Source organism: Gorilla gorilla, chromosome 12 (genome assembly GCF_029281585.2).
Source record: "Gorilla gorilla gorilla isolate KB3781 chromosome 12, NHGRI_mGorGor1-v2.1_pri, whole genome shotgun sequence".
NCBI lineage: Eukaryota > Metazoa > Chordata > Mammalia > Primates > Hominidae > Gorilla > Gorilla gorilla.
The window spans coordinates 34,536,024-34,563,301 of NC_073236.2; the positions used below are offsets into that span (position 1 = coordinate 34,536,024).

A 27,278-nucleotide genomic window follows, 5' to 3' on the forward strand; every position below is an offset into this window, starting at 1 on the left:
AGCTAATTTTTGTATTTTTAGTAGAGATGGGGTTTTGCTATGTTGGCCAGGCTGTTCCCGAACTTCTGGCGTCAAGTGATCCGTCCACCTTGGCCTCCCAAAGTGCTGGGATTACAGACATGAGCCACCGATCCCAGCTTCTAAATATTCATTAGTTTTCATTCTAACTATTGGATAAGATGTAATTTATACGATGTTCACCCCTAAAGCCTGAAAAGTCTTGCTGTGGACAGTAAGAATAAGTGCCCCAGCTCCATCTTAATGCACAGAGGCTCAGACAGCCATAAAGACAGCCACTTCAAAACCGCATTGTCTTCTTTGACCTTCCATATGAGCTCATTAATTCAAAAGCTAATTTCCTTTTGTCAAAGAGGGTCTTGTATCTAAACTTAGGTTTTTCTTAGTAAAAAGGAGGTTTCCACATTAGGAAGAACTTTCCCTGAGACCTCACAGAAATAGTCCTTGATTTTCCTATCCCTTTTCTCAGGTCACTTCACTGTTTTCATATTTTCTCATCTAAATTGTGTGACTTTGGCAATGGTTGACTCCAGACAACTTGCTTGTACAAGGAGAAAACATCAACCTTATGTCTGACCTTGAAATCAAAAGGACGGCAAGGAGGGCAGGTGTGGGGTGGGCAAAAAAAAATTTTTTAAGGCCAGACTTGGTAGCTCACGCCTGTAATCCCAACACTTTGGGAGGCCGAGGTGGGCAGATCACCTGAGGTCGGGAGTTCGAGACCAGCCTGACCAACATGGAGAAACCCCATCTCTACTAAAAATACAAAATTAGCCGGGCGTGGTGGAGCATGCCTGTAATCCCAACACTTTGGGAGGCCAAGGCGGGCAGATCACCTGAGGTCGGGAGTTCGAGACCAGCCTGACCAACATGGAGAAACCCCATCTCTACTAAAAATACAAAATTAGCCGGGCGTGGTGTCGCATGCCTGTAATCTCAGCTACTCGGGAGGCTGAGGCAGGAGAATCGCTTGAACCCGGGAGGTGGAGGTTGCGGTGAGCTGAGATCGCACCATTGCACTCCAGCCTGGGCAATAAGAAAAGAGGGGGTGAAAGCAGCCAGGTGGTTTTGTTTCTACAGGCCCAGTCACCTCTACCCTGTTCCTCCTCCCCCTTCTCTTTCCCATTAATTCCTCTCCAGAACCAAGAACCGCCCACCTTTGTGACAGCCTGTCTGTTGCTTAGTAACAGACAGGAAGTGGGGCTCCACTCACCCCAGGATCGCTGGGAAGAGTCTTGGACTGAGGAGCTCCAAAAAGGAAGCTGTGGCGCTGCGTAGGGAAGGAGGGAAGAAAGTAGGTCTCCGAGATGCTGCGGCTTGTTGTACAGTCGGCCAAGATTGACCCACCACTAGCCCCCCTACCCAGGCCCTGCATGTCCATCGACTTCAGAGGTGAGAGCCTCCCTGGGTCCACATGGGAGAGAGAAGCCCCCAGAGGCAACATGCATTCAGTGAAAAAAGAGGTGTATGGCACCCCACTACATAAAAGATGCCCTGTGTAACACAAAGTGAAGTAGACGTTGTCCAGCTCTCTCAAAACTTATTGCTATCATTTGATTATGACTTCTCTGCCTCCCACTTTTGCTAGGGAATGGCTATGGAAAAAAGAGAGAACTAGTGCTTCTGGAACTTCTTCCATGACCTGGAGCTGTGCCATAAACTAAGGTTTAAAGAGAAAGTCCCTGCTTCCTCAGATTGATGCAGGGGTTTAAAAAGATAATATGTGTATAGCCCTTAGTACAACTTTTAGTAATAACTGCTTGATCATATTAGTTTCATTTGCATGAGCTTTACAATTGACAAAGCATTATTATTATTTTTTTTTTTTTTTTGAGACAGACTGTCACTCTGTCACCCAGGCTAGAGTGCAGTGGTGTGATCTTGGCTCACTGCAACCTCTGCCTCCCAGGTTCAAGCGATTCTCCTGCCTCACCCTCCGAAGTAGCTGGGACTACAGGCGCATGCCACCACACCCAGCTGATTTTTGTCATTTTAGTAGACACGGGGTTTCACCATATTGGTCAGGCTGGTCTTGAACTCCTGACCTCAGGGGACCCACCCGCCTCGGCCTCCCAGAGTGCTGGGATTACAGGCATGAGCCATCGCGCCCAGCCTACAAAGCCTTTTCACATGTACAATGATGTCTGCTCCTCACAGCAATTCCAGAGGTAAATGAAGCAAGTTTTATTATCTCCATTTTTTTTTTTTAGGTAAGAGAAAAGAATCCCAAGAAGGAAGGGAAAGAAAGGGGAGAAAGAATTTGTGAGAGAAAATGAGAGATGTTAGATATATTTAGATATCAAAGATCTGGCAGCTAAAAGGAAAGAAGTAAAAGAAAAAAGGGTGAAAGGGCGGGGCACGGTGGCTCACGCCTGTAATCCCAGCACTTTGGGAGGCTGAGGCGGGCAGATCACGGGAGGTCAGGAGTTCAAGACCAGCCTGGCCAACACGGTGAAACCCTATCTTTATTAAAAATATAAAAATTAGCCGGGCATGGTGGCAGGTGCCTGTAATCCCAGCTACTTGGGAGGCTGAGGCAGGAGAATCTCTTGAACCTGGGAGGCGGAAGTTGCAGTGAGCGGAGATCGTACCACAGCACTCCAGTCTGGTCAACAGATCGAGATGAGGTGCCTTCAAAAAAAAAAAAAAGAAAGAGTCCAGGCGTGGTGGTTCACACATGTAATCCCAGCACTTTGGGAGGCCGAGGTGGGCGGATCACGAGGTCAGGAGATCAAGACCATCCTGGCTAACATGGTGAAACCCTGCCTCTACTAAAAATACAAAAAAAAAAAAAAAATTAGCTGGGCACCGTGGTGGGCATTTGTAGTCCCAGCTACTTGGGAGGCTGAGTCAGGAGAATGGCGTGAACCCGGGAGACGGAGGTTGCAATGAGCTGAGATAGCGCCACTGCACTCTGGCCTGGGCGAAAGAGCAAGAGTCTGCCAGAAAGAAAGAGAGAGAGAGAGAGAGAGAGAGAAGAGTAGAGAAAAGAGAAAAAAAGGTGAAAGTATGTAGGTGGAGATACAGGACGGTGGATACAGGCAAATAGGTTTTACAGGGACCGTCAGCAGGGAGAAAACCGGGCCCAAGAGAAAAGAGGACACAGTAGTTCCTACAGGAGATATGAGTAAAGAATGGAATTTCTTTATTTTATGCTGTTGTTCTGTGAAACCATGCTTGTTGAACACAGCAATATTCAGAGATTGAACATTTGGGACTCCAGGCTCACAGGGTGATGCATGCTGATGTCCTCAGTCTGCAGGTTTCAAGAGGGGCGGTGGGAGTTCAGGATGTATTTGCCCTGATTGACTAATTTTCCAGTTAGCCAGGCAAGGGCCTGGCAGTTCTTCTCTGATTCTGAGCCATCTTCCCCACCACCTCATGGGCACCATCTTTCTCATTCCAGAAATATCTCCCACAAAGATGCCTAAAACTCAGAACCCTGTTTGAATACAAACAGATTCTTCTGATTGTATGTTTATGTTTGACACTTTGTATTCCTTTTGTCCTTCCCAGCCTCTTCCTTCATATGCCATCCACTAACCTGCACCCCTTCCCACTGCTTGGAGGGCCTTTTACCCATTATGGATGTTTCAGGATGTCTTCGTTAGGGTACACTGGGCTTTGCTCCGGCAATAAACCCTTAATTTTCAGTGGGTTAACAATAAAAGTTTACCTCTTGCTTACACAAGTCCTGTGTGGATGGTGCTGGTCACACAGCTCTCCTGGGTAGCTCCTACAAATGGTAGTTTAGGGACTAGCCGCTTGCCCCTTGTGGCTGCAAAGTTAGCAGGTCACAAGGGTGGCTATGGGGAGAGGAGAGAGGAGAATGAAGAATCTCATGGAAATTAAGAACCAGACCTGGCAGTGGCAAATATCATACCCATATCCCATTGGCCAGAGTGAGTCACACAGCCCCGCTTAGCTGCAAGACACTGAAAACTCTGGAAGAAAATGAAATGGGCCGAGCACGGTGGCTTTAGCCTGTAATCCCAACAATTTGGGAGGCCGAGGCAAGCAGATCACTTGAGTCTGGGAGTTTGAGACCAGCCTGGGTGACATGGTAAAACCCTGTCTCTACAAAAAATACAAAAATTAGCCAGGTATGGTGGCCTGTAGTCCAAGCTACGCAGGAGGTAGGAGGATGACTTGAGCCTGGGAGACAGAGGTTGTGTTGAGCCCAGATCATGCCACTGTACTCCAGCCTGGGTGACAGAGTGAGACCTCGTGTCACACACACTCACACACACACACAAAAGAAAAGTAAAGAAAAAATAAAAAGAGAAACAAAGAAAGAAAATGAAATGAACATAGAGCATTATCTGTCACACACTGATAAAATCAAGAAATGTTGAACCCACACAAGAAAAAAAGAAGTGATGCCATATCACGCCTGCCACCTGCCTTGACTTGAAGGCAGTGCCTGCCACTTGCGTTGACTTGAAGTTTTTTTTTTTTTTTTTGTGACAGAGTCTTGCTCTGTCACCCAGGCTGGAGTGCAGTGGCGGGATCTCAGCTCATTGCAAGCTCTGCCTCCTGGGTTCACGCCATTCTCCTGCCTCAGCCTCCCAAGTAGCTGGGACTACAGGCGCCCACCACCACGCCCGGCTAATTTTTTGTATTTTTAGTAGAGATGGGGTTTCACCGTGTCAGCCAGGATGGTCCTGATCTCCTGACCTCGTGATCTGCCTGCCTCGGCCTCCCAAAGTGCTGAGATTACAGGCGTGAGCCACCATGCCCGGCCGACTTGAAGTTTTCTTAGAGTGTCCTACTTCTCTTTACCCCACTCCAACCCAGACGTTGAAATATTTCCTACCATCAATGCCAGCCTCTTGGTTTCTTTGCAGATATCAAGAAAAGAACTCGTGTGGTGGAAGGCAATGATCCCGTGTGGAATGAGGTAGACAACAGGGCAAGCCCAGAAGAGGAAATAACGACCCCAACAGCAAGGGGGCAAGGGTGGGGTCCAGGCAGGTGCTCAGAGGTCTAGGGAGAGGACGTGCAACCTCACAGGCTTTCCTCAAGGCTGGGCATCTTGGCCTGGGAGTAGCAGCCTCTGACCCGACAAGGCTGTGAAGGCCACACCTGCCCACGACTGTTCGTGGCCCTTCTCCCCCACTCCGAGGATGGACCACAGTATGGCCTATCAACTATCCAGCTGGGCCATCTTGATGTTCCTAGAAGCCTGAAGCAGAGCGAAGGCTCCCTGTGCATGACTCCCTCTCATCTGCCATCACTCCATGCTGCCCCTCACCCCATTCCTAGTCCCCAACCCCTTAATTCCCAACAGGCCAATGATACTGCAGTTCAAGTCACAGAAGCTGAGTGGGATGCCCACACCTTGGTGAAAGGTAGCAAACGCCATCTCCTGAGGAAATTAGACATTAGGGAGGTTCCTCAGTCTTAGAGAAATGCAGTGGCAGCCCGTTCCCCGCGTCTTTCCTCATTTCCTAGAAACATGGGATGGGAAGGGCAGAGGAAGGATGCTGACCTCTCTATGCCCCCCACAGACCCTAATCTGGCACCTCTGGAACCGCCCCCTGGAAAATGACTCCTTCCTGCAAGTCACCCTTCAGGACATGGGCTCACAAAAGAAAGAAAGGTGAGGCAGAGAGAGGCAGGAGGAGCCTAGCTCCTGACCAACGCAGCAGCAGGTTATGTGATCCTTGTCTCTAATCCATAACTCACTCAGATGAAGGAATGGAACCCACTCCAGCCAGCTAAAAAGAAAAAAGAGGGGTGGGTACTGAAAGGGTAGCCAGGGCAAGACTGCAAATCAGCTGGGACAGGAACTTGGGAACCCAGCAGCAGCTCTGTCCATCTGAAGCCACGTATCTCAAATTTCTGCTTCTCTCTGCCCAACCCCGGCTTCTTATCACAGCCTCATCTAGTGCCCAGCTGAGACTCACATGCCCTGAGACTGAGGCTATGCCATCCCAGGTCGAAATTCCTAAGACAGAGAATCCTATTGGCCCAGCTCTAGCCAGGTGTCCATCCCTGGTCCAATCAACTGTTACTTGCCTAGGAGCCCCAAGACAGTTCCCAGAGCCAGAAGCCCTATGCCCTGTCATGGATACCCAGCCCCACTGCATTCTTCTCCAGCCTCTCTCTGAGGACAGCACAGCCCTGGGAGGAAACCGTCTCTAGCTAAAGCCCTGCCCGGGAGAGAAGAGGACACTCTTTCCCCTGGCTCAGGATCTCACATCTGCTCCTTGTCTCCCCAGATTCATTGGCCTGGCCACAGTACTGCTCAAGCCATTGTTGAAACAACCAAGTGAGGTCCTTTTTGTGAAGGACTTGACCCTGCTCAACCATTCCATGAAGCCCACAGATGTGAGTCAGGCCCAGGAAGGCCCAGGCAGGGTGGCTGGAGGAATGAGGGGAGCTGGTGAAGCGGCCCACGCCACAAGAGTGCTTCCTGCTTGGGGGGCCCCATCACACTGCCTTCCTCTCCTGACCACTTCCCTTGCCATCATCTGCCCCCCCCTCCCCAACGCATCTATTTAGATGAATTGACCACCTTGCATTGGGAGTCAACCACTGTGCCAGGCCCTGTGGTACAAAATTGCCTTAAGCCCACGGTCTGTTGGAGTAGGCTCCACTCACAGTGACAGGCGCTCCAGCACCCATGAGACAAGGTTCAGTAAAGCAAGGCCACTGGCTCAGGTCAGGAGGGAGTGAACAATTTGTCTCAGGAGGTCATGGACAGATTTACAGAGGGGGTGAAGTTTAAGACATATAGAAATGTAGGGAGACCATCCAAATGAGAACAAGCAAAGGCTATTTATTCAGAGCTTGTGCTAGCAAGGGACTCAGTCATCGTCATTTGTGTTTTGGCAGAGACTCAGAGGCAGCCAGGGGAGCGGGAGAGCTTCACAGTGGAAAGAAGGGAAGGCTGCAGATGTGCCCTGATTGGAGGCTACGGGGGAGCCCAAGGCGGGCCTCCCATGTGATTGGTTAGAGGGGCATGTTTGGCTCTCTCTGGTTGGTCCTAAGTTGGAAGTGGGGACAAAAATTAAGGCAGCTGCCAGTTATTAATCAAGGCCTGGCCATTTGGAGCTGATTGTTATTGTTTGGCTTCCTGGATTATTGCTAGAGACAGCAGTCTGACCTCCTACAAGTCTGACCTAGAGCAGGCTGGCTTCCTGGGCTGGTTACTGTAGATAACAGGTTGGTTCCCTGGGCTGGTTGCTGCAGATGGTGGATCTGAGTCTTATTTTCTATGTGGTTTGGCCATTGTCCATTTATATGCAGACAGTCTGTGACTTACAATGGATGGACACACGATATTGTTGACTTACAATGCGTTTATCGGGATGTGATCCCATCATAAAATCAAGGCACATTCAGTCTGTCAGTTGAGTTGTAAGAAGAGGCTTGAGTTTTCCCAACGGACAGGAGTAGAAGACCAGCCCAGGCAGGGGCATAAAGTGGGTGGAGCAGGAGGCAGGGTGAGGGAGGGTGTACTGCACTGTTGTCACACGGTGGGGGGGTGGGGTGGAGGTGGGAGAGCTTAGGTTGCGTAAGTGACCAAGGGCTAGAGGTCAAGGGACTTGTGGTCCACACTGGTGAATTGTGACTTAACTTTGATCATTTAGACACTTGGGGTGTTCAGGGGGCCATCCTGGTGATGGTCTGGAGGCTGGGTTGGTAATGGGAGCTCATGAAGGAAGGAGCTCAGTTAGAAGGCAGGAGTGTGCAGGGCCTCCCACATGAGTTCATGAGATGTTGGGCTAGGGGAAGAGCTGCTAGCATCTGTGTTCTGGGCTCAAGTCACCTCTCCCTCTCCTCCCCACCCTCCTGCATCCTTTTCTGCCACCATCACCACCATGTGGCTGCTTTAATCTACAAACATCCCCTCCACTGTAACCCATTGCTCTCTCCTCACCCATTTATAACCTCCCTCACCCAGACTGTGCAGATGCCCATGGTGTGGCCCCATCCCATGACTAGCATCACGGCCCCCACCAGGAGGACCAGGTGTGAACCCAACCAGGCTGTGCAGGGCTTGGGTGCTGTGTCCAAGGATGGCAGGGTCTGGCTTACGGCTCCCCTGCCTTTGTCTTGCAGTGTACTGTCACCCTACAGGTGGCCCACATGAGCAACCAGGATATTGAGAAGACAGGTATGTCCTTCCCTGGAGCTTACCCTTAAGGGCCTACCCTGCCTTTCTGCATGCACAGCTGGATGGGTTCTTGGGGACCTTCAAAACCCAGGCCTTGAGGCCTACAGAAGGAATGTGACCAGGCTAGGGTCCCTGGAAGCTACAAGGTCTAGATGCCAGATCTCCAGACATCTGGCTGAGGCCATCCCAATATGCCTATTTGTCATCTCTAGACATAAGACCCATGAGATATAAGACATAAGTCTCCAAGGGGCTGCAGAGAGACAAGGATGGTCATCTCCAAGAGCCCCAGTGTGTGGAGCAGGGTCCAGGGATCCATAGTTCCTGAGCATGACGGGGCCCATGGTAATGTTCTGGGGAGGACATATGTCACTGTCAGGGCCTCTTGGCCATGCTTTTAGTCAGGAGATGGTCACTGGGGACAGAATGATGGAATGGGGAAAATACCTCAAACCTCCTGGGCCCCAGGCCTCTGACCCCACCCTGCACTGTGTCTCCCCAGGAGCTGAAGACCACCTGGGCATAACGGCAAGAGAGGCAGCCAGGCAGAAACTGATGGTCCCTGGCTCCACTGCGTACAGGGCTCTGTCCTCAAAGCCTCAGCACTTTCAGGTGAGGACCATCCAGGTTGCAAGTTCATGGGACTCACCTGACACTCTTGTTTGCTGTGTTCCCAGGCCACCTCACCCCTCCCCAAGGTCATGGTAGAAGGGCAGAGCTTCAGACCCAGCTTCTGGCCCTCAGATCCTTGCCACATGCCCTGCTCCTCCCATGGCCGTTCTGGAAACTTCTGCCTGTAGCTGAAGCCACAGAGCTCCAGTGAGGCAGTAGGAGAGCCAGCTGTGCACTGGCAGGCCCTGGTACCTGCTGGGGAAGCAGCGCAGATGAGAGAGATCCTGCCCTCTCAGAGTCTTCAGGTTGCTGGCAAAACAAAGTGGGGCACAGGCAAAGTTAAATTAACTGTACAGGAGAGGCTGGGGAGTGTCTGATCTGAGGGGACCTATGGAAAGGTCCACATTTCCATGTGAATTCAGGAACCCTCATCCCACGGCTTATCAACTTCCCTCTGGCTTCTAGCCCGTGGCCTAACATTCCTGCTGTGGTTTTACCTGCTCCCCAGCCTGCTCCTCGCGCAGCAGCTGGGAGTCTCCTGGACCACTCCTCTTCCTGCACCCAAGCAGTGGCCAAGTCCTAGCTCTTAACGTCACCCACTGCTCCCATTTCCCCCTCGCCACTTCCATTCCCTGGCCTGAGCCACCACCACCTCTTCCCTGGACCACATCAGAAGGCTTCTCCTGAACCCCCCAGCCTCCAGCTCTCTCCTGTCCATTCTCCAACCAAAGTGTCCTTTCAAAGATGTCACTCTTATCATGCCAAGCACCTTCTTCAAAAGCCCCAGTGTCTTCCACACAAGATCCAGTTCCTTTTGCAATGGCTTCCCGGGCCCTTGATAACTCAAGCCTGTGTCTCCAAGTCCATCTCCTCCTAGCCTTCTCCCAGCGGATTGTCTGTCTCCACTGTGGCTAGGGCTACAACTTTTCTTTCTTTCTCTTTCTTTCTTTCTTTCTTTCTTTCTTTCTTTCTTTCTTTCTTTCTTTCTTCTTTCCTTCCTTCTTTCTTTCTTTCCTTCTTTCTTTATTTTTCTTTCTTTCCTTCCTTCCTTCCTTCTTTCCTTTCTTTCTTTTCCTTCCTCCCTCCCTTCTTTCTTTCTTTTTTTTCCTTCCTCTCTCCCTTCTTTCTTTCTTTCTTTTCCTTCCTCCGTCCCTCCCTCCCTCCCTTCTTTCTTTCTTTCTGTCTTTCTTCTCTTTTTTGAGATGGAGTCTTGCTCTGTTGCCCAGGCTGGAGTGCAGTGGCACGATCACAGCTCACTACAGTCTAGACCTCTGGGCTCAGGTGATCCTCCCACCTCAGCCTCCTGAGTAGCTGGGATTACAGGCATGCACCACCACGCTCAGCTAATTTTTTTGTAATTTTTGTAGAGACGGGGTTTTGCCATGTTGCCCAGTCAATCTGGTCTCGAACTCCTGGGCTCAAGCGATTCTCCCACCTCGGCCTCCCAAAGTGCTGGGATTACAGGCATGAGCCACTCATTGCACCTGGCCTAGAATGTTTTCTTATCAGAACAATGTTGTCCCAGCTAGAGAAGGCCCTCAATATCAGCTCCCCATGTGTTCTGCCCTTAGGTTCGAGTGAAGGTGTTTGAAGCCCGACAGCTCATGGGCAACAACATCAAACCAGTGGTGAAGGTGTCCATCGCAGGCCAGCAGCACCAGACACGCATCAAGATGGGAAACAACCCTTTCTTTAATGAGGTGGGCCGAACGGGGCACATCAGGCAAGGAGCCAGCCAAGGGCTGGGCATCCCCAGTGGGCAGCCGGCAAGCTTGCTCCTTGACTAGGGTGTCTTCATGTGTTTGTTCCACAAGCATTTACTGAGTGTCTACTGAGGGCCAAGCACTGAAAATACAGAACAGGATAACTCAGAGCCCTGTATCTGAGGAGCTGGTGGGCTGGTGAGGGCACAACTCATGAATCCATAAACAATTACAACAGAGCAGATCCTGGTTTACAGAGGTCTGGGAGCATTGCTATTGGAGGTTCAAAGCACAGACCCAGACCATGTACGTCTCATTGCTGCTGGAGCCCCAAATTGTAGCACTGTGCCTGATACACAGTAGGTGCTCCATAAATACTTGTTGAATTAATTAGTAAATGAACAAATAAAAGATAAAAGCACAGTGGAAGCTGGAAGGAGTAAGTGAGTAATGAGGCTGGGGGTGGCGGAGAGGACTCAGAAGGGCTCCAGCAACCCTGAAGGAAGATTTTACCAGGGAAAGACAGACAGGATGGGAAAAGATAATTCAGGAAAAAGTCATGGTGTTTTCAAAGGCCTGGAACCAAGCAAGCTGCAGACTTGACAGCAGAACTATAGCTATGGGTGTGGCTGGAGGAGACTGGCTGGAGGGGAGCCTACAGTGTGGGCTGGGGTCCCATCCTGGACACTACTCAGGAGCCATGGAGGACTTAAGCAGAGGAGTGACAGGCCTAGGTTTGCATTTGGGAAAGAAGTTTCTGGCTGCCACGGGGAGCAGGGACAGAGTGGACTGGCAGGGCAACCTAGAAGGAGGTGTGGGCTCAAATCTCCATCCTGGGCAGCTAGCTGGGCCCTGAGTTCTCCAGGAATCTCCTACCATTCCCCATTCTGGGCAGAAAACCCTCCAGGAGGCTGGGCGTGGTGGCTCATGCCTGTAATTCCAGAACTTTGGGAGACCATGGTGAGTGGATCACCTGAGGTCCGGAGTTCGAAACCATCCTGACCAATATGGTGAAACCCTGTCTCTTTTGTAAGAATACAAAAATTAGCCACATGCAGTGGCAGGTGCCTGTAATCCCATCTACTCAGGAGGCTGAGGCAGGAGAATCGTTTGAACCCGGGAGGTGGAGGTTGCAGTGAGTTGAGATTGCACCACCACACTCCAGCCTAGGCGACAGAGCGAGACTCCGCCTAAAACAACAACAACAAAAAAGGAAACCCTCTAGGAGCCTGGGAGGCCTCTGCTTCTGGGAGAGCATGAGAGAAGTGGCACAAGTTGAGTATCCCTTACCCAAAATGCATGGTATCAGAAGTGTTTTGGATTTCAGATTTTTTTTGGGAATCTGGAATATTTGCATTGTACCAGTTCAGCATTCATAATAATGAAAATCTGAAACCCAGAATGCTCCAGTGAGCATTTCCTTTGAGGGTCATGTTGGCACTCAGAAAGTTTCAGATTTTGGAGCATTTTTTATTTCAGATTTTTGGATTAGGAATACTCAACCTGTACTTGTAAACCCATTGAAATGGGTAAAGTTGTGGAAAGAAGCACATTATTCTGAGCTTTCAGGTTTACTGAGTGCTTGGGTGAAGTGGCGGAAGAAATCATTCACTCTACCCCAATTCTCTCTGCCTCAGATCTTCTTCCAGAATTTTCATGAGGTTCCTGCAAAGTTCTTTGATGAGACCATCTTAATCCAGGTGAGGAGCCAAACTGGTCCCCAGCAAGGTGGGTTTCTTGTCCCACTTCAATACTGGGAAGCACTACAGCTCCAGCCCCCACCCTTAGAACCAGGGGCACTTCAGATTGTCTTCCTGACCCCCACCACTTTCTTCACCCCCTGGCACCCAGATTATTCATTCATTTACTCATTTATTCAACCAACGTTGTGGATTGCCAACTGCCAGGCCCTGAACTGGGCGCCAAGGTGAACAAGGCAGCCCCTTCCCATGTGCCAGGATTTTCAAGCCACCAAAGGCCCCTCCAAGTAGAATACTCCATTCCCTAACCAAAGGGAGCCAGTAACAATGTTGAACATGTGGTTATCAGGTGCCTACTATGTGCCCAGCACAGGGCTAAGGAGAACAAAGAGGCCTCTTCCTTTGAAGAATTTACTGTTCTTGGGAACAAAGGCACAGAGGAAACAACCAGGAGAGCATGTAATGGATAACGTTGAGTGCAACACCTTGCTTTGTGTTGACTTGGGGCAAGGAAATTGACCTCTCTGATCAATTTCCTTATCAGTAAAATGGAATTAAAAATCTGAACCTCACAGGGTTCCTGTGAGAGTGAAAAGAGAACACCCATGTGCAAGTGTCTGCCCCATTAGGAAGCATTCAATACGTCGGGAGGATGCTGGTTGTGCCTTTGCTATACCTCTTACAGGGGCTGAGGGAAATTGGGATTGTGAATAATTAAAATATTTCTGGGAACTCCCTTGCAGGTGGTGAACTCCTCAGCAATGAGATACAAAGCAGAGATCGGCAGATTTCAAGTGAGTACTGTACATGGGAGGAGGTTCAGTGAAAACAGTTATTAAAACAGAGACCCATGCTGGGCTCCATGCCCAAGTCTAGGGAAAAAGACTTGGATTTTCACACAGAAAGATCCAGACTTGGCCGGGTGCAGTGGCTCGCACCTGTAATCCCAGCACTTTGGGAGGCCAAGGCCGGCGGATCACGAGGTCAGGAGATCGAGACCATCGTGGCTAACACAGTGAAACCCCGTCTCTACTAGAAATACAAAAAATTAGCGGGGTGTGGTGGCGGGCGCCTGTAGTCCCAGCTACTCAGGAGGCTGAGGCAGGAGAATTGCTTGAACCCAGGAGGCGGAGCTTGCAGTGAGCCGAGACCGCACCACTGCACTCCAGCCTGGGCGACAGGGTGAGACTCCATCTCAAAAAAAAAAGAAGAAGAAAGATCCAGGCTTGTATCCACCTACCAACTGGGTGACTTAAACAAGTTATTCTGAACCTCTGCTTCCTCATCTGTAAAAGGGAGATGATAATATATTCAATCTGGAGGGTGATTGTGAGGATTAAAGTATATATAACGTTTATGAAAGCTTAGGGCGCCATGTTGAATTCCACACTCCCGTAATACTGTGGACACAGTTCAAATCTCTGCCTCCAGGAAGTAGAAGCAGAGGATCCAAAAGGTCAGCCTACCTGTTAGGGAAACTCAGAGAAAGATTGCTGCCTGTGAGGACAGAGTGAAAAGATGTGATTTGGGAAGACAGGCTGAGAGATTAGGAGAGTTTACAGTCATGATGGGCTAAACTAAGATTCTCCAAATCCAAAAAGATCAGGAAAAGGTAGGTTGCTAGGTTAAATACAGGATGCCTGGTTACATTTAATCTTAGATAAACAAAAAATACATTTTAAATATAAGTATGTCCCAAATATTACATGGCTTCTCACCAAATATTGCAGGGGACGTATATGTATTAAGAAAGTAGTCATTGTTTATCTGAAATTTTAATTTAAGTGGGCATCTTCTATTTTTGTTTACTAAATCTACAATGTTAGGAAACGGACACCACCCTTGGAAAAAAACATAGAGACAGAGATTCTAGAAATGTTAGATGGTAGGAGGCGAAAAATGTTGTGCTCTTGACAAAGGCCACTGCATGATTTCTAGACAGTGACCAATGACATAAGCTAAGTTATAGAGGTCAGAGAAAACCTGAGTTTAACCAAGCTTCTTCTTTTTTTTTGAGACGTGATCTTGCTTTGTCACCAAGGCTGGAGTGCAGTGGTGCAATCCCAGCTCACTGCAGCCTTGAACTCCTGGGCTCAAGCAATCCTCCCACCTCAGCCTCCCGAGTAGCTAGGACTACAGGTGTGCACCACCGCACCTGGCTAATTTTTAAAATTTTTTTGTAGCGAATGGGTCTCACTATGTTACCCAGGCTAGTCTGGAACTCCTGGGCTTAAGCCGTCCTCCCACCTCAGCCTTCCAAAGTGCTGGGATTACAGGCGTGTGTCCACCACACCCAGCCGAGCTTATTTTTTTATTTCTTTTTATTTTGGTATCATGAACTCCCATATCCTCATCACTCATCTTCATCAATTCACAGTCAATTGTGTTTTACCTACACCTAGCCCCCTTCGCCTTCACCACTGGATTATTTTGAATCAAATCTCAAGCATCACATCATTTTATCTTTCTACATTTCAGTATGTATTGCAAAAACATAAGGATTTTATTAAGCATAGCCACATACAATTATCACATCTAAAAACCTTTATAATTCCTAGGTAGCATTAAATACCTAGTCAATGTTCAAATTCCCCTAATTGTTATACATATTTCTTTTACAGTTTTTCAAATAAGGATTCCAGGCTGGGAACGGTGGTTCATGCCTGTAATCCCAGCACTTTGGGAGGTCAAGGCAGGCGGATCACCTGAAGTCAGGAGTTCAAGACCAGCCTGGCCAACATGGCCATCTCTACTAAAAATACGGAAATTAGCTGGGTGTGGTGGCACATGCCTGTAATCCCAGCTACTCATGAGGCCGAGGCAGGTGAATCATTTGAACCCAGGTGGTAGAGGTTGCAGTGAGCCAAGATTTTGCCACTGCACTCCTGTCTGAGCAAAAGAGAGAGACTCTGTCTCAAAAAAACAAAAACAAAAAACAAATCAGGATTCCAAACCAGGTCCACTCATTGCAAGTGGTTAATATGCATTTTAGTTTCCTTTTATTCTGTTGGTCCTCTCTGCTCCCCCACTTCCTCTTTTTTTTATTTTTTTAATTTGCAACTTATTTGTTAAGGAAACTGGGTAGTTGGACCTGTAGCGTTTTCTCTGGTCTGGGTTTTGCTGATTTCATCTTCGGGGAATCATTTTGCATTCCCCCACCCCATTTCCCTATCTAGAGTTTAGATCAGTCTGAACCAATTTGTTGGCAAAGTGACTTTAGCAGAAGGCACAGAATGTCTGCTGGTCTCTCATTTTATGTTGTTAACAGCTAATGATGATCATTGCCTGGATCTGTTGCTTCATTAGGAGTGACTGAATTTCTATTCTGTTTTTTTATTTTTATTTTTTAATTTATATATATATATAGTTTTTTTTTGAGACAGAGTCTTGCTCTGTCACCCAGGCTTGAATGCTGTGGCACGATCTTGGCTCACTGCATCCTCTGCCTCCCAGGTTCAAGCAATTCTCATGCCTAAGCCCCCTGGGATAGCTGGAACCACAGGCACGTGCCACCATGCCCAGCGAATTTTTGTATTTTTAGTGGAGATGGGGTTTCACCATGTCGGCCAGGCGGGTCTCAAACTCCTGGCTTCAAGTGATCCGCCCGCCTCAGACTCCCAAAGTGCTGGGATTACAGGCATGAGCCACCATGCCTTGCCCTGTTTTTTTAATGTTATGGTTTTATTGAGGTGTCATTGACATACAATTAATGGTACATATTTAAAATGTACAATTTGATATATTAAAAATATGCACACACCCAGAAAAAAACATCATCACAATTAAGATAATGAATATACTCATCACATCTGTCACCTCCAAAAGTTGCCTGATGGACCTTGGGAATCACTCCGTCTCATTCCCATCCCACCCCCTCCATCCGCAGACAACCACTGATCTGCTTTCTGTTATTATATGAACATTTCTTTCCTAGAGTTCTTATTAATAGATAAGTATTTCCTAGAGTTCATATCAATAGAATCATACATTCTCTATCCTTTTGTATCTGCTTTCTTTCCCTCAGCATTGCTATTCTGAGATTCATCCATGTTGTTGCACTTCTCAGCAGTTCATTCCTTTTTATTGCTGAGTAATAGTCCAGCATATGGATGTACTATAGTTTAATTATCCATTCCCTTGTTAATGGACATTTAGATTGTTTCCAGTCTGAGGCTGCTATAATGGGGCCGTGTAAACATTTGTGTACAAATCTGAGTGTGGACATAAGCTTTAATTTCTCTTGGGAAAATATGTAGAAGCAGAATGACTAAATCATATGGTAGTTATATGTGGTATATGTTTAACTTTCTTTTTTTTTTTTGAGATGGAGTCTTGCCCTGTTGCCCAGGCTGGAGTGCAATGGCGTGATCTCGGCTCACTGCAACCTCCCCCTCCTGGGTTCAAATGATTTTCCTGCTTCAGACTCCCGAGTAGCTGGGATTACAGGCACCTGCTACTACATGTGGCTAATTTTCGTATTTTTAGTAGAGACAGGTTTTCACCTTGTTGGCCAGGCTGGTCTCGAACTCCTGACCTTGTGAGCAGCCCACCTTGGCCTCCCAAAGTGCTGGGATTACACGCATGAGCCAACGCACCTGGCCAACTTTTTTTTTTTTTTTTTGAGACAGAGTCTCGCTCTGTCATCAAGGTTGGAGTGCAGTGGCGCGATCTCAGCTCACTGCAGCCTCTGCCTCCTGGGTTCAAGTGATTCTCCTGCCTCAGCCTCCCGAGTAGCTGGGATTACAGGTGCACGCCACCATGCCTGGCTGATTTTTGTATTAGCCCACCTCGGCCTCCCAAAGTGCTGGGATTACAGGTGTGAGCCACTGCACCCGGACGTGTATGTTAAACTTTTTAAGGAAAATTTCTAAAAGTTTTTTTCCAAAATTCCAAACAGGTTCTGCCACTGTACGTGCCCACCAGTAGTGTATTAGAGTTTCAGTTGCCCCACTTTCTCCACAATACTTGATCTAGTCCATCTTTTTTATTTTAGCCATTCTAATGGTGTGTAGTAATATTTCATTGTGATTGTTATTTAAACCTTCCTAATGACTAACGATGTTGAGCATCTTTTCATGTGCCTGTCATCTGTATATCTTCTTTGGTGAAGTGTCTGTTCAAATCTTTAGTTTGTTTTCCTTGGATTGTTTGTTTTCTAACTATTGATATATGATTTGCAATTATTTTCTTCCAGAGGATGACAGCCCAATCATTTTCTGTTTTGTTTTTGTTTTTGAGACGGAGTCTCTCTCTGTCACCCAGGCTGGAGTGCAGTGGTGTGATCTCCGCTCACTGCAAGCTCCACCCCCTGGGTTCATGCCATTCTCCTGCCTCAGCCTCCTACAGGCGCCCACCACCACACCCGGCTAATATTTTTTGTATTTTCAGTAGAGACAGGATTTCACCGTGTTAGCCAGGATGGTCTCGATCTCTTGACCTTGTGATCCACCTGCCTCAGCCTCCCAAAGTTCTGGGATTACAGGGGTGAGCCACTGTCATTTTCTTAACAGTGTCTTTCAAAAGCAGACATTTTTCATTTTGATGAAGTCCAATTTATCAAGCTTTTCTTTCTTTCTTTCTTTCTTTTTTTTTTTTTTTGAGACAGAGTCTCCCTCTGTCGCCCAGACTGGAGTGCAGTGGCGCAATCTCGGCTCATTGCAAGTTCCACCTCCCGGGTTCACGCCATTCTCCTGCCTGAACCTCCCTAGTAGCTGGGACTACAGGCGCCCACCACCACGTCCGGCTAATTTTTTGTATTTTTAGTAGAGACAGGGTTTCACTGCGTTAGCCAGGATGGTCTCAATCTCCTGACCTCTTGATCCGCCTGCCTCAGCCTCCCAAAGTGCTGGGATTACAGGCGTGAGCCACTGCGCCTGGCCAATCAAGCTTTTCTTTGATGGGTTGTGCTGTGTTGCTGTATCTAAGAACACATTATGGGTGGCCATAATGTTCTGTGGCAGCTTGCCCCACATATGTCACCTTCCATCCTGAACCACATTCCTCAAACCTCTGTGTCAGAAGCTATCTCCAAGGGGAAAGAGAAAACCCGTAGTTTCTTTGTCAACTCCTACCTCTTACCTTAACCATCCTCTTCCCCAGGACCGGTGAGCCCTTCCCTGACCCAGGAGTAGGGTAGAGTTGGGCTGCGTTGGCCGAGAGGGTGGCACAGTGCAGTGTTGAGGAACTTTTCCATGCAGGCTTTCTCACTGACTGGTTGTAAGACTTTGGGCACCTCTCTCAAACTCAGTATCTTCCTCTGCAGAGTAGAGGTAATAATAGGCCTACCTCCCAGGCTGCTGTAAAGATGAAAGGAGTTAGGGCAGAGAACATACTGAAGCCCCAACAGCTAGTAGTTGGGTCAGGTTAGTTGGTATTACAAATCTTGGCTGCAGGCCCTAACTAATCCTCACCCGACTCTTGTCTTTTCAGACAGATATTGGGTTTATCTACCATTCTCCAGGTAGGTAATACTTATGGCAAATATGTATGTCTTCTGAGAAAAATCAGGCCAGGGGTCAGAATATCTTAAAATCCCCATATGTCCAACACATGGGTGGAGGGGAGTATTAGAGATTGTAAATTATTTTCTGTATTTGGTAATATTTCACTGTACATTGTGGTATTTTATTTTACCTTATTTTTTAATTTAATTTTATTTTTTGAGATGGAGTCTCACTCTGTTGCCCAGGCTGGAGTGCAGTGGCTCAGTCTTGGCTCACTGCAACCTCTGCCTACTGGCTTCAAGCAATTCTCCTGCTTCAGCCTCCCAAGTAGCTGGGATTACAGGCATGCGCCACCACACCCAGCTAATTTTTTATTTTTAGTAGAGATGGGGTTTCACCATGTTAGCCAGGCTGGTCTCGAACTCTTGACCTCAGGTGATCCACCCGCTTCAGCCTCCCAAAGTGCTGGGATTACAGGCATGAGCCACCACACCTGGCCTATTTTAATTTATAGTAATAGCATCTTTCTCTGAAAAACTCAGGGCATCCCTTTGGGTCAAGTGGAGCCTTATATTACAATCCTGGGTTAGATTTCTATTTTTTGAGGCCAGTATTGGAAGATTAAAGTTTGAGAGGAAGTTTCCACCTTACCTGGCTATAACATACACACTAGGTTGAGGAAAATGCTTGCCTCTACAGTGCCTGGTTCCAGACCAGGCCACAGTGAGAACAGTAGGTTCCCAAGGCATAAACAGGGGTCCCTGTTTCCTAGAGGCAACAGCTGGCAGCCTTGTGAGCACGCTAGCATTGCTTCGTGGTACGAGTGACTCCCCTTTTCCTCTGCCACTGGATAGAAAACAGGATGCCTGAGACCTATTTCCACCTTCCCCTCCTGCTAAAACAAAGGCTGGTTTCAGGGGAGAAGGAAGGAGGCTGGAGGCGGATCTCCCATGGCCTTTCTGCCTCTTTAGGTCACACACTCCTAAGGAAATGGCTAGGCCTCTGCCAGCCAAATAACCCTGGCAGTGGTGTGACAGGCTACCTGAAAGTCACCATCTGTGCCCTCGGTGTGGGAGACCAGGCCCTGGTGAGCTGCCCCTAATGCCCCCGGAAACTTTCCTATCCTGGCTGCCTCCTGGGGGCACCCCTGGGCCTCACCCTGGATATTGACCATCGCATCTCTCCTTTGTCTGCTGCGTCACTGCAGGGTTGTCCCATCCCCCCTGCACCAAGTGGGAAGTTGGAGAAGCAAAGTCTGGTGTCCTTGCCTGTGACCTCCCCATTATCTTGACTATATCAGCTCTCTGGTCTCTCCAGATAGATCAAAAGCTGCTCTATGGCACCGATGACACCGATATTCAGATCTTCAAGTCAGCGGTAGTCCCGATCAACATGGCTTACTTACAGCTCTTCATCTACTGCGCAGAGGACCTTCACCTCAGTTAGAGTCTGGGTGCAGGGGAGGGAGCAGCCCTGAGATTCCCTACACGGTGGTACCCTGGATCCTCATGGAGTTTCCTCATTCTTTTTGGCACTAAACTACTGTTTGGGGTAGGGGGGACAGGGTGAGACTGGAATTGCCCCAAGGCTTGTCCTGTGGAGGTGCAATGGACACCCTTTCAAACGGGTCTCACACCCCCAGCCTGTCTATGATGGCCAGATGCAAACTCAAGGCTCCCTATGTCCCCCCACCCCATGCCATTGTGTGGAAGAAGAAGGGGCATGGTGGGAACTGGAGACAGGTCTGCCCAGGGGGCACCCCTCTAAATTATAGGGGAGGGTTTTCAGTTGTTCTGTCGCCACCCTATTTCCTCCTCCTGAAAAATGCTGCTGGCTCAGATATCTTTTAACTTGTTGTTCATAGAGAAACACCAGTCAGTGAATCCTCAGTTGGAGGTGGAACTAATTGGGGAAAAGGTAAGTGTAGAAATATTCTGAGACCCAGAGAGATTGGCATCTAGAGAAAGTAGTTTGGAGAGGAGGGTGGCCTGGTGGGCAAGACCACAGGAATCATCTCCCAGTCACCCACTGAGAGAAGCATGCACCCCTGCACCTGGAACTCTGTGCAGGCGGAGGCCATGTCTTATTCTCTGCATGCCAGATGCCCCCCCAAAACCAAATACACGTGGAAGAATGAGTGCATGAATGAAACATGCCAATGAGCGAACAACATCGAAACTGTCGCCACCCCTCAGTTTCTTCATGTGTAAACGAAGGTTCTGGGCAAGAGAGTTGCTGACATTCCATGAACCTCTATGAATATGGAATAGCATTTTCCAAAGTGTGCTGATGGGTGTCATGGGTAAAAAAGGGTCCTATATTCAAATTCGGACAATGCTAGGTTAAAGTTAAACAGATATTTTCCATATTTGCCAAGCAGAATTTCTACCATATTCTATTTGTTGCAAGCAAGTCGTTAAATCCAGCCCACACATAAGCAGAGAGAAAATAATGTCTATCTTTTGAAGGGAGGAGTACCAAAGAATTTGTGGACATATTTAAAACCACCATACTGAGTATTTCCCAGTGAGTGGTTGGGTACCCCCAAAGCTAGGTGAAACGTTCTCAGGTGGTAAGTGACACACAGTTTTCAAAAATTTTGATACTTCTGTGTTCATCTTAGTGTACCTTAAAAAGTTTAATAAGGCCAAGTAACACTTGGTTGCACAGATACCACTGCTTAAACATGAACTCAACTGACGGTTTTAAAACAGGCATGCTGCTGCCATTAGCTGTGTTTTTGCCCATTTTTCTTTTGGGATCTTAGAATTTATCTAGCAAAATCTATGTCTATACACTCATATAGTAAGGTCAGTAGCCCTATATCTGTTTAAAAATGAAGTCTATTGAAAGCTGACTTAAGGAAAAATATGAGGAATCTGAATCTGGCGAACACCTCAGATAAGTACAGAAAGGACTGGTGCTGTTGCTGCTGAGAAGTTGTGCAGGTGTCTTGAGAGCAGGGATTAGCCCAAGCACCTCTGTGCTGTGGTGTCCACTGGGGGGCTGGACAGGAAGAGCTGGAAGGTGAGGCCAGTGGAGGGAGGAGGGGGCAGGCTGGCACCAACACTGCTTTGGGACATTCCAGCTCAGGACACACATGCAGACCCAAACCGACAACCCGATATGGAACCAGATCCTGACCTTCCGGATTCAGGTATGGCTCCTCCATCATGCCCACCCTTCTCCCACATCCCCTAACATAGAAGGGAAGTTTGGATGATTGTGTGGGGGTGAAGACAGAGGGTGGGGGCCAAAAAACATGGCAAGGGGGACTCTGCCTGATAGGGAGCATGAGGAAGCCCAGGACATATTATGGAAAACTTTACCTTTTACAGCTTACTGAGTTATCATTGACGTACCTATGTCAATGGTATGTATGACTTGTAGATATTTAAAATGTACAATTTGGCTGGGCACGGTGGCTTACACCTGTAATCCCAGCACTTTCGGAGGCTGACGTGGGCAGATCACTTGAGCTCCAGAGTTTGAGACCAGCCTGGACAACAGTGGCGAAACCAGACTCTACTAAAAAGATAAAAAATTAGTCGGGCGTGGTGACATGCGCCTGTAGTTCCAGCTACTTGGGAGGGTGAGGCAGGAGAGTTGTTTGAACCCCGGAGGTGGAAGTTGCAGTGAGCTGAGCCGAGGTAGTATCACCTACTTATTTGAGCAAACACTTCAGCTAAGTAGGTGATAACAACCTGTTGCCCAAGCCAAGCCACTGCACTCCAGCCTGCGCAACAGAGGGAGACTCGGTCTCAGAAAAATATAAAAGAAAAAGAAAAGAGAGAGAGAGAGAGGAAGGAGAGAGGGAGGGAGGGAGGGATGGAAGGAGGGAAGGAAGGAAGAAAGGAAATGTACAATTTGATACATTTTAAAATATGTACACATCCAGGAAACCCATCATACAATCAACGTAATGAATATATCTATCACCTCCAAAAGTTGCCTAATGCCTCTTGGGAATCCCTCCCTGTGATTCCTATTCCACCCCCTCCCATCCCCAGGCAACCAACAATCTGCTTTCTGTTACTACGTATTAGCTTGCATTTCCTAGTGTTTCATAGAAATGGAATTGTTCAGTAAGTACCCTTATTTGTCTGACTTCTTTCACTCAGCATAATTATTGTGAAATTCATTCATGCCATTGCTGTGTATCAGTGGTTCATTCCTTTTTGTTGCTAAGTAATATTCCATTGTATGGATGTACCACAGTTTGCTTATCCCTTTCCTTGTTTATGAACATTTCAGGTTTGGGGCTGTTACAGTGAAGCTGTAAACACTTGTGTACAACCCTTAGCATAGACATATGCTTTCATTTCTCTTAGGTAAATATGTAGATGTAGAATGACTAGATTCTATGGTAGATGTATTAAGCAATGAGTGGGTCATACAACTGAACTTTCCAGAGAACTTAAATGTGCCCTTTCACCCACATATAAAAACAAAACAAATCCCTTTAAAGACACATTTTAAATGATAATATACATTTTCTTATCTTCTCAGCAACTTTGCCCTGAATATAATTAGAGCTTTTTGTTGATGGCCTGGAGCCATTATGGGAACATAGTTATTATCCTGGGCTATCTGCAGTACCGGGCTACTTGTTCCTACACTAAATGGCTCTGAGATGCTTTCTTTTTGGGGTTCTGTAGTCTGATTTTGATCGCCTTTCAATCTGTCTCCGTCACCTATCAGCTGTTGTGGATGACAGTTCTCTTGAAGGCGGAGTCTTACTGGCCTTTTGACTCTAAGTCAGGCTTCTAAGAGCTGTGTGTAAAATAAGAACACAGTTCTGAGAGATAACTTGAACTGAGAGATAACTTGAGCTCTCTCATAAGTGCAGGCACACAGGAATTTGTGTGACATGGACTTGGCAACCCAGAGAATGTTTTGTTTCCTCATACCTTACATTGTGAAATACAAAATTAGCTAAGGCGCTCCCCTTCTCCCTCCTGTGAACTCCCCTCCTTGCTGCTTCTAGTAGCTACCCAGTCTGCCTTCCTGTGAGTCATCACTTTCAACCATTCCTCATAATCCCTGCCTCCTTGGATGATTTTATAGACTCTGAAAGTAGGAAGACATTTCAGAGGAGGCCTAGTCCATCCCCCATCCTTGCCAAGCTCCCTCCCACCTTTTCCTGCCTGTGGTGAGGGCACAGGGCTGGGATCCTCAGACGCTCTGTGGCTGTTCAGAGCCTTGGGAAATCTTCTTTTTTCATCTTCTGTTCATCTTCTTTGTTCATCTTTTTTTTTTTTTCTGAGACAGAGTTTCATTCTTGTCACCCAGGCTGGAGTGCAATGGCGCGATCTCGGCTCACTGCAACTTCCGCCTCCTGGGTTTAAGCTATGAGTAGCTGGGGCTACAGGTTCCTACCACCAAGCCTGGCTAATTTTCATATTTTTAGTAGAGACGAGGTTTCACCATGTTGGCCAGGCTGGTCTCGAACACCTGACCTCAGGTGATCCACCTGCCTTGGCCTCCCACAGTGCTGGGATTACAGGTGTGAGCCACCGTGCCCGGCCCTGTTCATCTTCTTACAGGCTCAGAACCAATGGCACAGGCCAGGCCCTCCCTCATCCCTGAGAGAGGCCTTCCAACATTTGAAGATGTTCAAACACCCCTGGAACCTCATCCATTTTCCCCAGAACACAGTCTCCAGGGTGGGGCCCTTTGGATACTGGCCTGATTGCCTTTAGCCCTTTGGAAATGCAGCAGGCAGGTGTGAACCTCTCTCTGAAGAGGCAGAACAGCCAGCCACACGGATGGCAGCATCTGAGGCCAGGTGGTCAGAAGGGGAGCAGAGCCCAGGGCACTGCAGAAAACTGGCCTGTACCAATGGTCAGTCCGAGGGCCCCAGGGCAGAAGGGGAGGCAGCACACTAGATGAGGAACCAAGAAGCAGGAGGAGAATTATTAGCAGGATGGATGGAAAGGTGGTTCCGCCATAAATCTGAACTTGGAGGACTCCTAACTTTGGAAGACCTGGATGCCTTCTGGTGCCCATCTCTCCCCTTCCAATGTCCTTCCTTAACCTGGGCAATTTCCTCCTTTCTTACTGACTAGCTGCTCACCTGGAAAGCCCTTTCCTCTTCTCCTTGGCCCCTTAGCTGTCAGGACCCAGGGAGAATGGGATGAAGAAAATGGAAAGCTGGGAGGTTCCCAGCCACATCCCAAGAACTGCTGTAAGGAGAAGAGGCCCCAGCTGAGAGGATTGAGGATTTGGGGTCCCACTCTGGCCTCAACCCAGCAGCTCTATTTTACACATGGACACATGGATTTTTTCTTTTATTTATTTCTTTTTTTTTTTTTTTTTTTTTAGACAGTCTCGCTCTGTTGCTCAGGCTAGACTGCAGTGACGCAATCTCAGCTCACTGCAACCTCCACCTCCTGGGTTCAAGCAATTCTTGTGCCTCAGCCTCCTGAGTAGCTGGGATTACATGCACGAGCCACCATGCCCAGCTGATTTTTTGTATTTTTGGTAGAGATGGGGGTCTCAATATGTTGTCCAGGCTGGTCTTGAACTCCTGGCCTCAAGCGATCCTCCCACTTCAGCCTCCCAAGTACTGGGATTACAGGCATTAGCCACCTCATCTGGCCTCTTTTCTTTCTTTCTTTTTAAAAATAATTGAGGAAACCATAATGCAGAGTGAAGATGGGACACAGAAGCTTGGGTAGGAATCCTGACTCCACCCCTTACTATGTGACCTTGAGCAAGTCCCTCTGCCTCTCTAGGCCTGATTCCCCATCTCTTTATAGGGACAATCACAGCCCTCAAGGGGTTACAGCAGAGTGGTTAGGAGCTCTGAGGCTTTGGCAACTGCATGTAGCATGAGAACTTCAGGAACTCAACCTCTCTGATCTCAGCTTTCCCATATGAAAATGGGAATAATAATAGCACCTGGTTCATGAGGTTTTTAGGAGAGCCCACTCAGCTGGTCTGTGGAATTTGTTTAGCACAAGCCAGGGGCAACAGAAACCTCCTAAAGAGGCAGCTATTATTATTTATTCTTTTTTTTTTTTTTTTTTTTTCTGAGACGGAGTTTCGCTCTTGTTGCCTAGGCTGGAGTGCAATGGCACGATCTCAGCTCACTGCAGCCTCCTCTTCCCGGGTTCAAGTGATTCTCCTGCCTCAGCCTCCCGAGTAGCTGGGATTACAGGCATGCGCCACCACACCCGGCTAATTTTGTATTTTTAGTAGAGACGGGGTTTCTCCATGTTGACCAGGCTGGTCTTGAACTCCTGACCTCAGGTGATCTGCCCGCCTCGGCCTCCCAAAGTGCTGGGATTACAGGCATGTGCCACTATGCCTGGTTTATTATTTATTCTTTGAGGAGACAGATATACCGCTGTTTAAAAAGTTGATGGCTAGACATGATGAAGACATTCTAGGCCCACGGCCTCTCCATGAGATGGTTTGGTGAATGTGCATTCAGACTGCGAGGGGCTGTATGAGGACAGTAATATCTACCAGCCCACAGTCAGGGCAGACTCAGGTGTCAGAGGGGCCTGAAGCTTATGCAATTAGGGGACTTTTTTTTCTTTTTTGAAACAAGGTCTCGCTCTGTCACCCAGGTTGGAGTGCAGTGGCATGATCATGGTTCACTGTAGCCTCAACCTCACAGGCTCAAGCAATCCTCCCACCTCAGCCTCCTGAGTAGCTGGGACTATAGGTGAGTGCCACCACACCCAGCTAATTTTTGTATTTTTTGTAGAGAGAGGATTTCATCATGTTGCCCAGGCTGCTCAAGTGATCTGCCCGCTTCAGCCCCGCAAAGTGCTGGGATTACAGGTGTGAGCCACCATGCTTGTCCAGAGGGCCATTTTAAAAACAAAAATACAAAACGATCATGTGACAAGTTCCAGGCCCCTCTCAAGACCTTGCAAGGGGCCTATTCAAATGGGAGGCCCAGCTGGGCGAGGTGGCTCACACCTCTAATCCCAACATTTTGAGAGCCCTACGCAGGAGAATTGCTTTTGCCCAGGAGTTCGAGACCAGCTTGGGCAACATAGTAAGGCACCTGTCTCTACAAAAAAAAAAAAATTGTTTTTAATTACCTGGACTTGGCGGCAGGTGCCTGTAGTCCCAGCTACTCAGGAGGCTGAGGCGGGAGGATCATTTGAGCCTGAGAGGTGTAGGCTGTAGTGAGCTATGATCATGGCACTGCACTCCAGTCTGGGTGACAGAGCAGCACCCTGTCTGAAACAAAACAAAGCAAACCCCCAGAAAACAAATAAGAGGCCCTAAAGCCAAAGCTCGATTCGCTTGGTTCAAAATCCAGCTTTTCTATGATGAAGTGGCTCACTGGTAACTGAGCCAGGACTTGCTCCCAGACCCGCGACTCCCTACCTGTTCTTAAAATCTCCACGAGGGCCAGACAGTCCCAATGTGTACCCACCGCACCTCTCTCCTTCCCTCCACAGCTACCCTGCCTCTCCAGCTACATCAAGTTCAGAGTCTTGGACTGGTGAGCAACCTGGTGGAGGCTGAAGCACACAGGGAAGGAAGAAATGAGAGCTGGGCCGGGGGCTCAGCCTGAGGAGTGTGTTTCTCTCCAGCCGCAAGAAGGACTGCCCGGATGAGATTGGGACTGCCAGCCTGTCCCTCAACCAGATCTCGTCCACCGGAGAAGAGATAGAAGGCAAGCAAAGCCTCGAGCCCACTTCCTACGCCC

At 48.2% G+C, this 27,278-nt stretch overlaps 1 protein-coding gene across 1 annotated transcript in view; it reads left to right on the top strand.

Annotated features, from left to right (window-relative positions):
- The first annotated feature begins 1,269 nt into the window (after window positions 1–1,269).
- FER1L5 (fer-1 like family member 5) overlaps window positions 1,270–27,278 on the top strand; it is a 61,938-nt gene continuing 35,929 nt past the window's right edge. Inside the window, exons 1-16 of the mRNA XM_063695563.1 lie at window positions 1,270–1,410; window positions 4,866–4,918; window positions 5,529–5,620; window positions 6,243–6,351; window positions 8,089–8,143; window positions 8,646–8,755; window positions 10,327–10,455; window positions 12,096–12,158; window positions 12,902–12,952; window positions 18,588–18,618; window positions 19,573–19,688; window positions 19,919–20,042; window positions 20,466–20,518; window positions 21,690–21,758; window positions 27,028–27,071; window positions 27,163–27,245. Coding sequence (XP_063551633.1) covers window positions 1,326–1,410; window positions 4,866–4,918; window positions 5,529–5,620; window positions 6,243–6,351; window positions 8,089–8,143; window positions 8,646–8,755; window positions 10,327–10,455; window positions 12,096–12,158; window positions 12,902–12,952; window positions 18,588–18,618; window positions 19,573–19,688; window positions 19,919–20,042; window positions 20,466–20,518; window positions 21,690–21,758; window positions 27,028–27,071; window positions 27,163–27,245 — 1,267 coding nt within the window. The 5' untranslated portion in view covers window positions 1,270–1,325. The remainder of the gene's footprint in view (window positions 1,411–4,865; window positions 4,919–5,528; window positions 5,621–6,242; window positions 6,352–8,088; window positions 8,144–8,645; window positions 8,756–10,326; window positions 10,456–12,095; window positions 12,159–12,901; window positions 12,953–18,587; window positions 18,619–19,572; window positions 19,689–19,918; window positions 20,043–20,465; window positions 20,519–21,689; window positions 21,759–27,027; window positions 27,072–27,162; window positions 27,246–27,278) is intronic.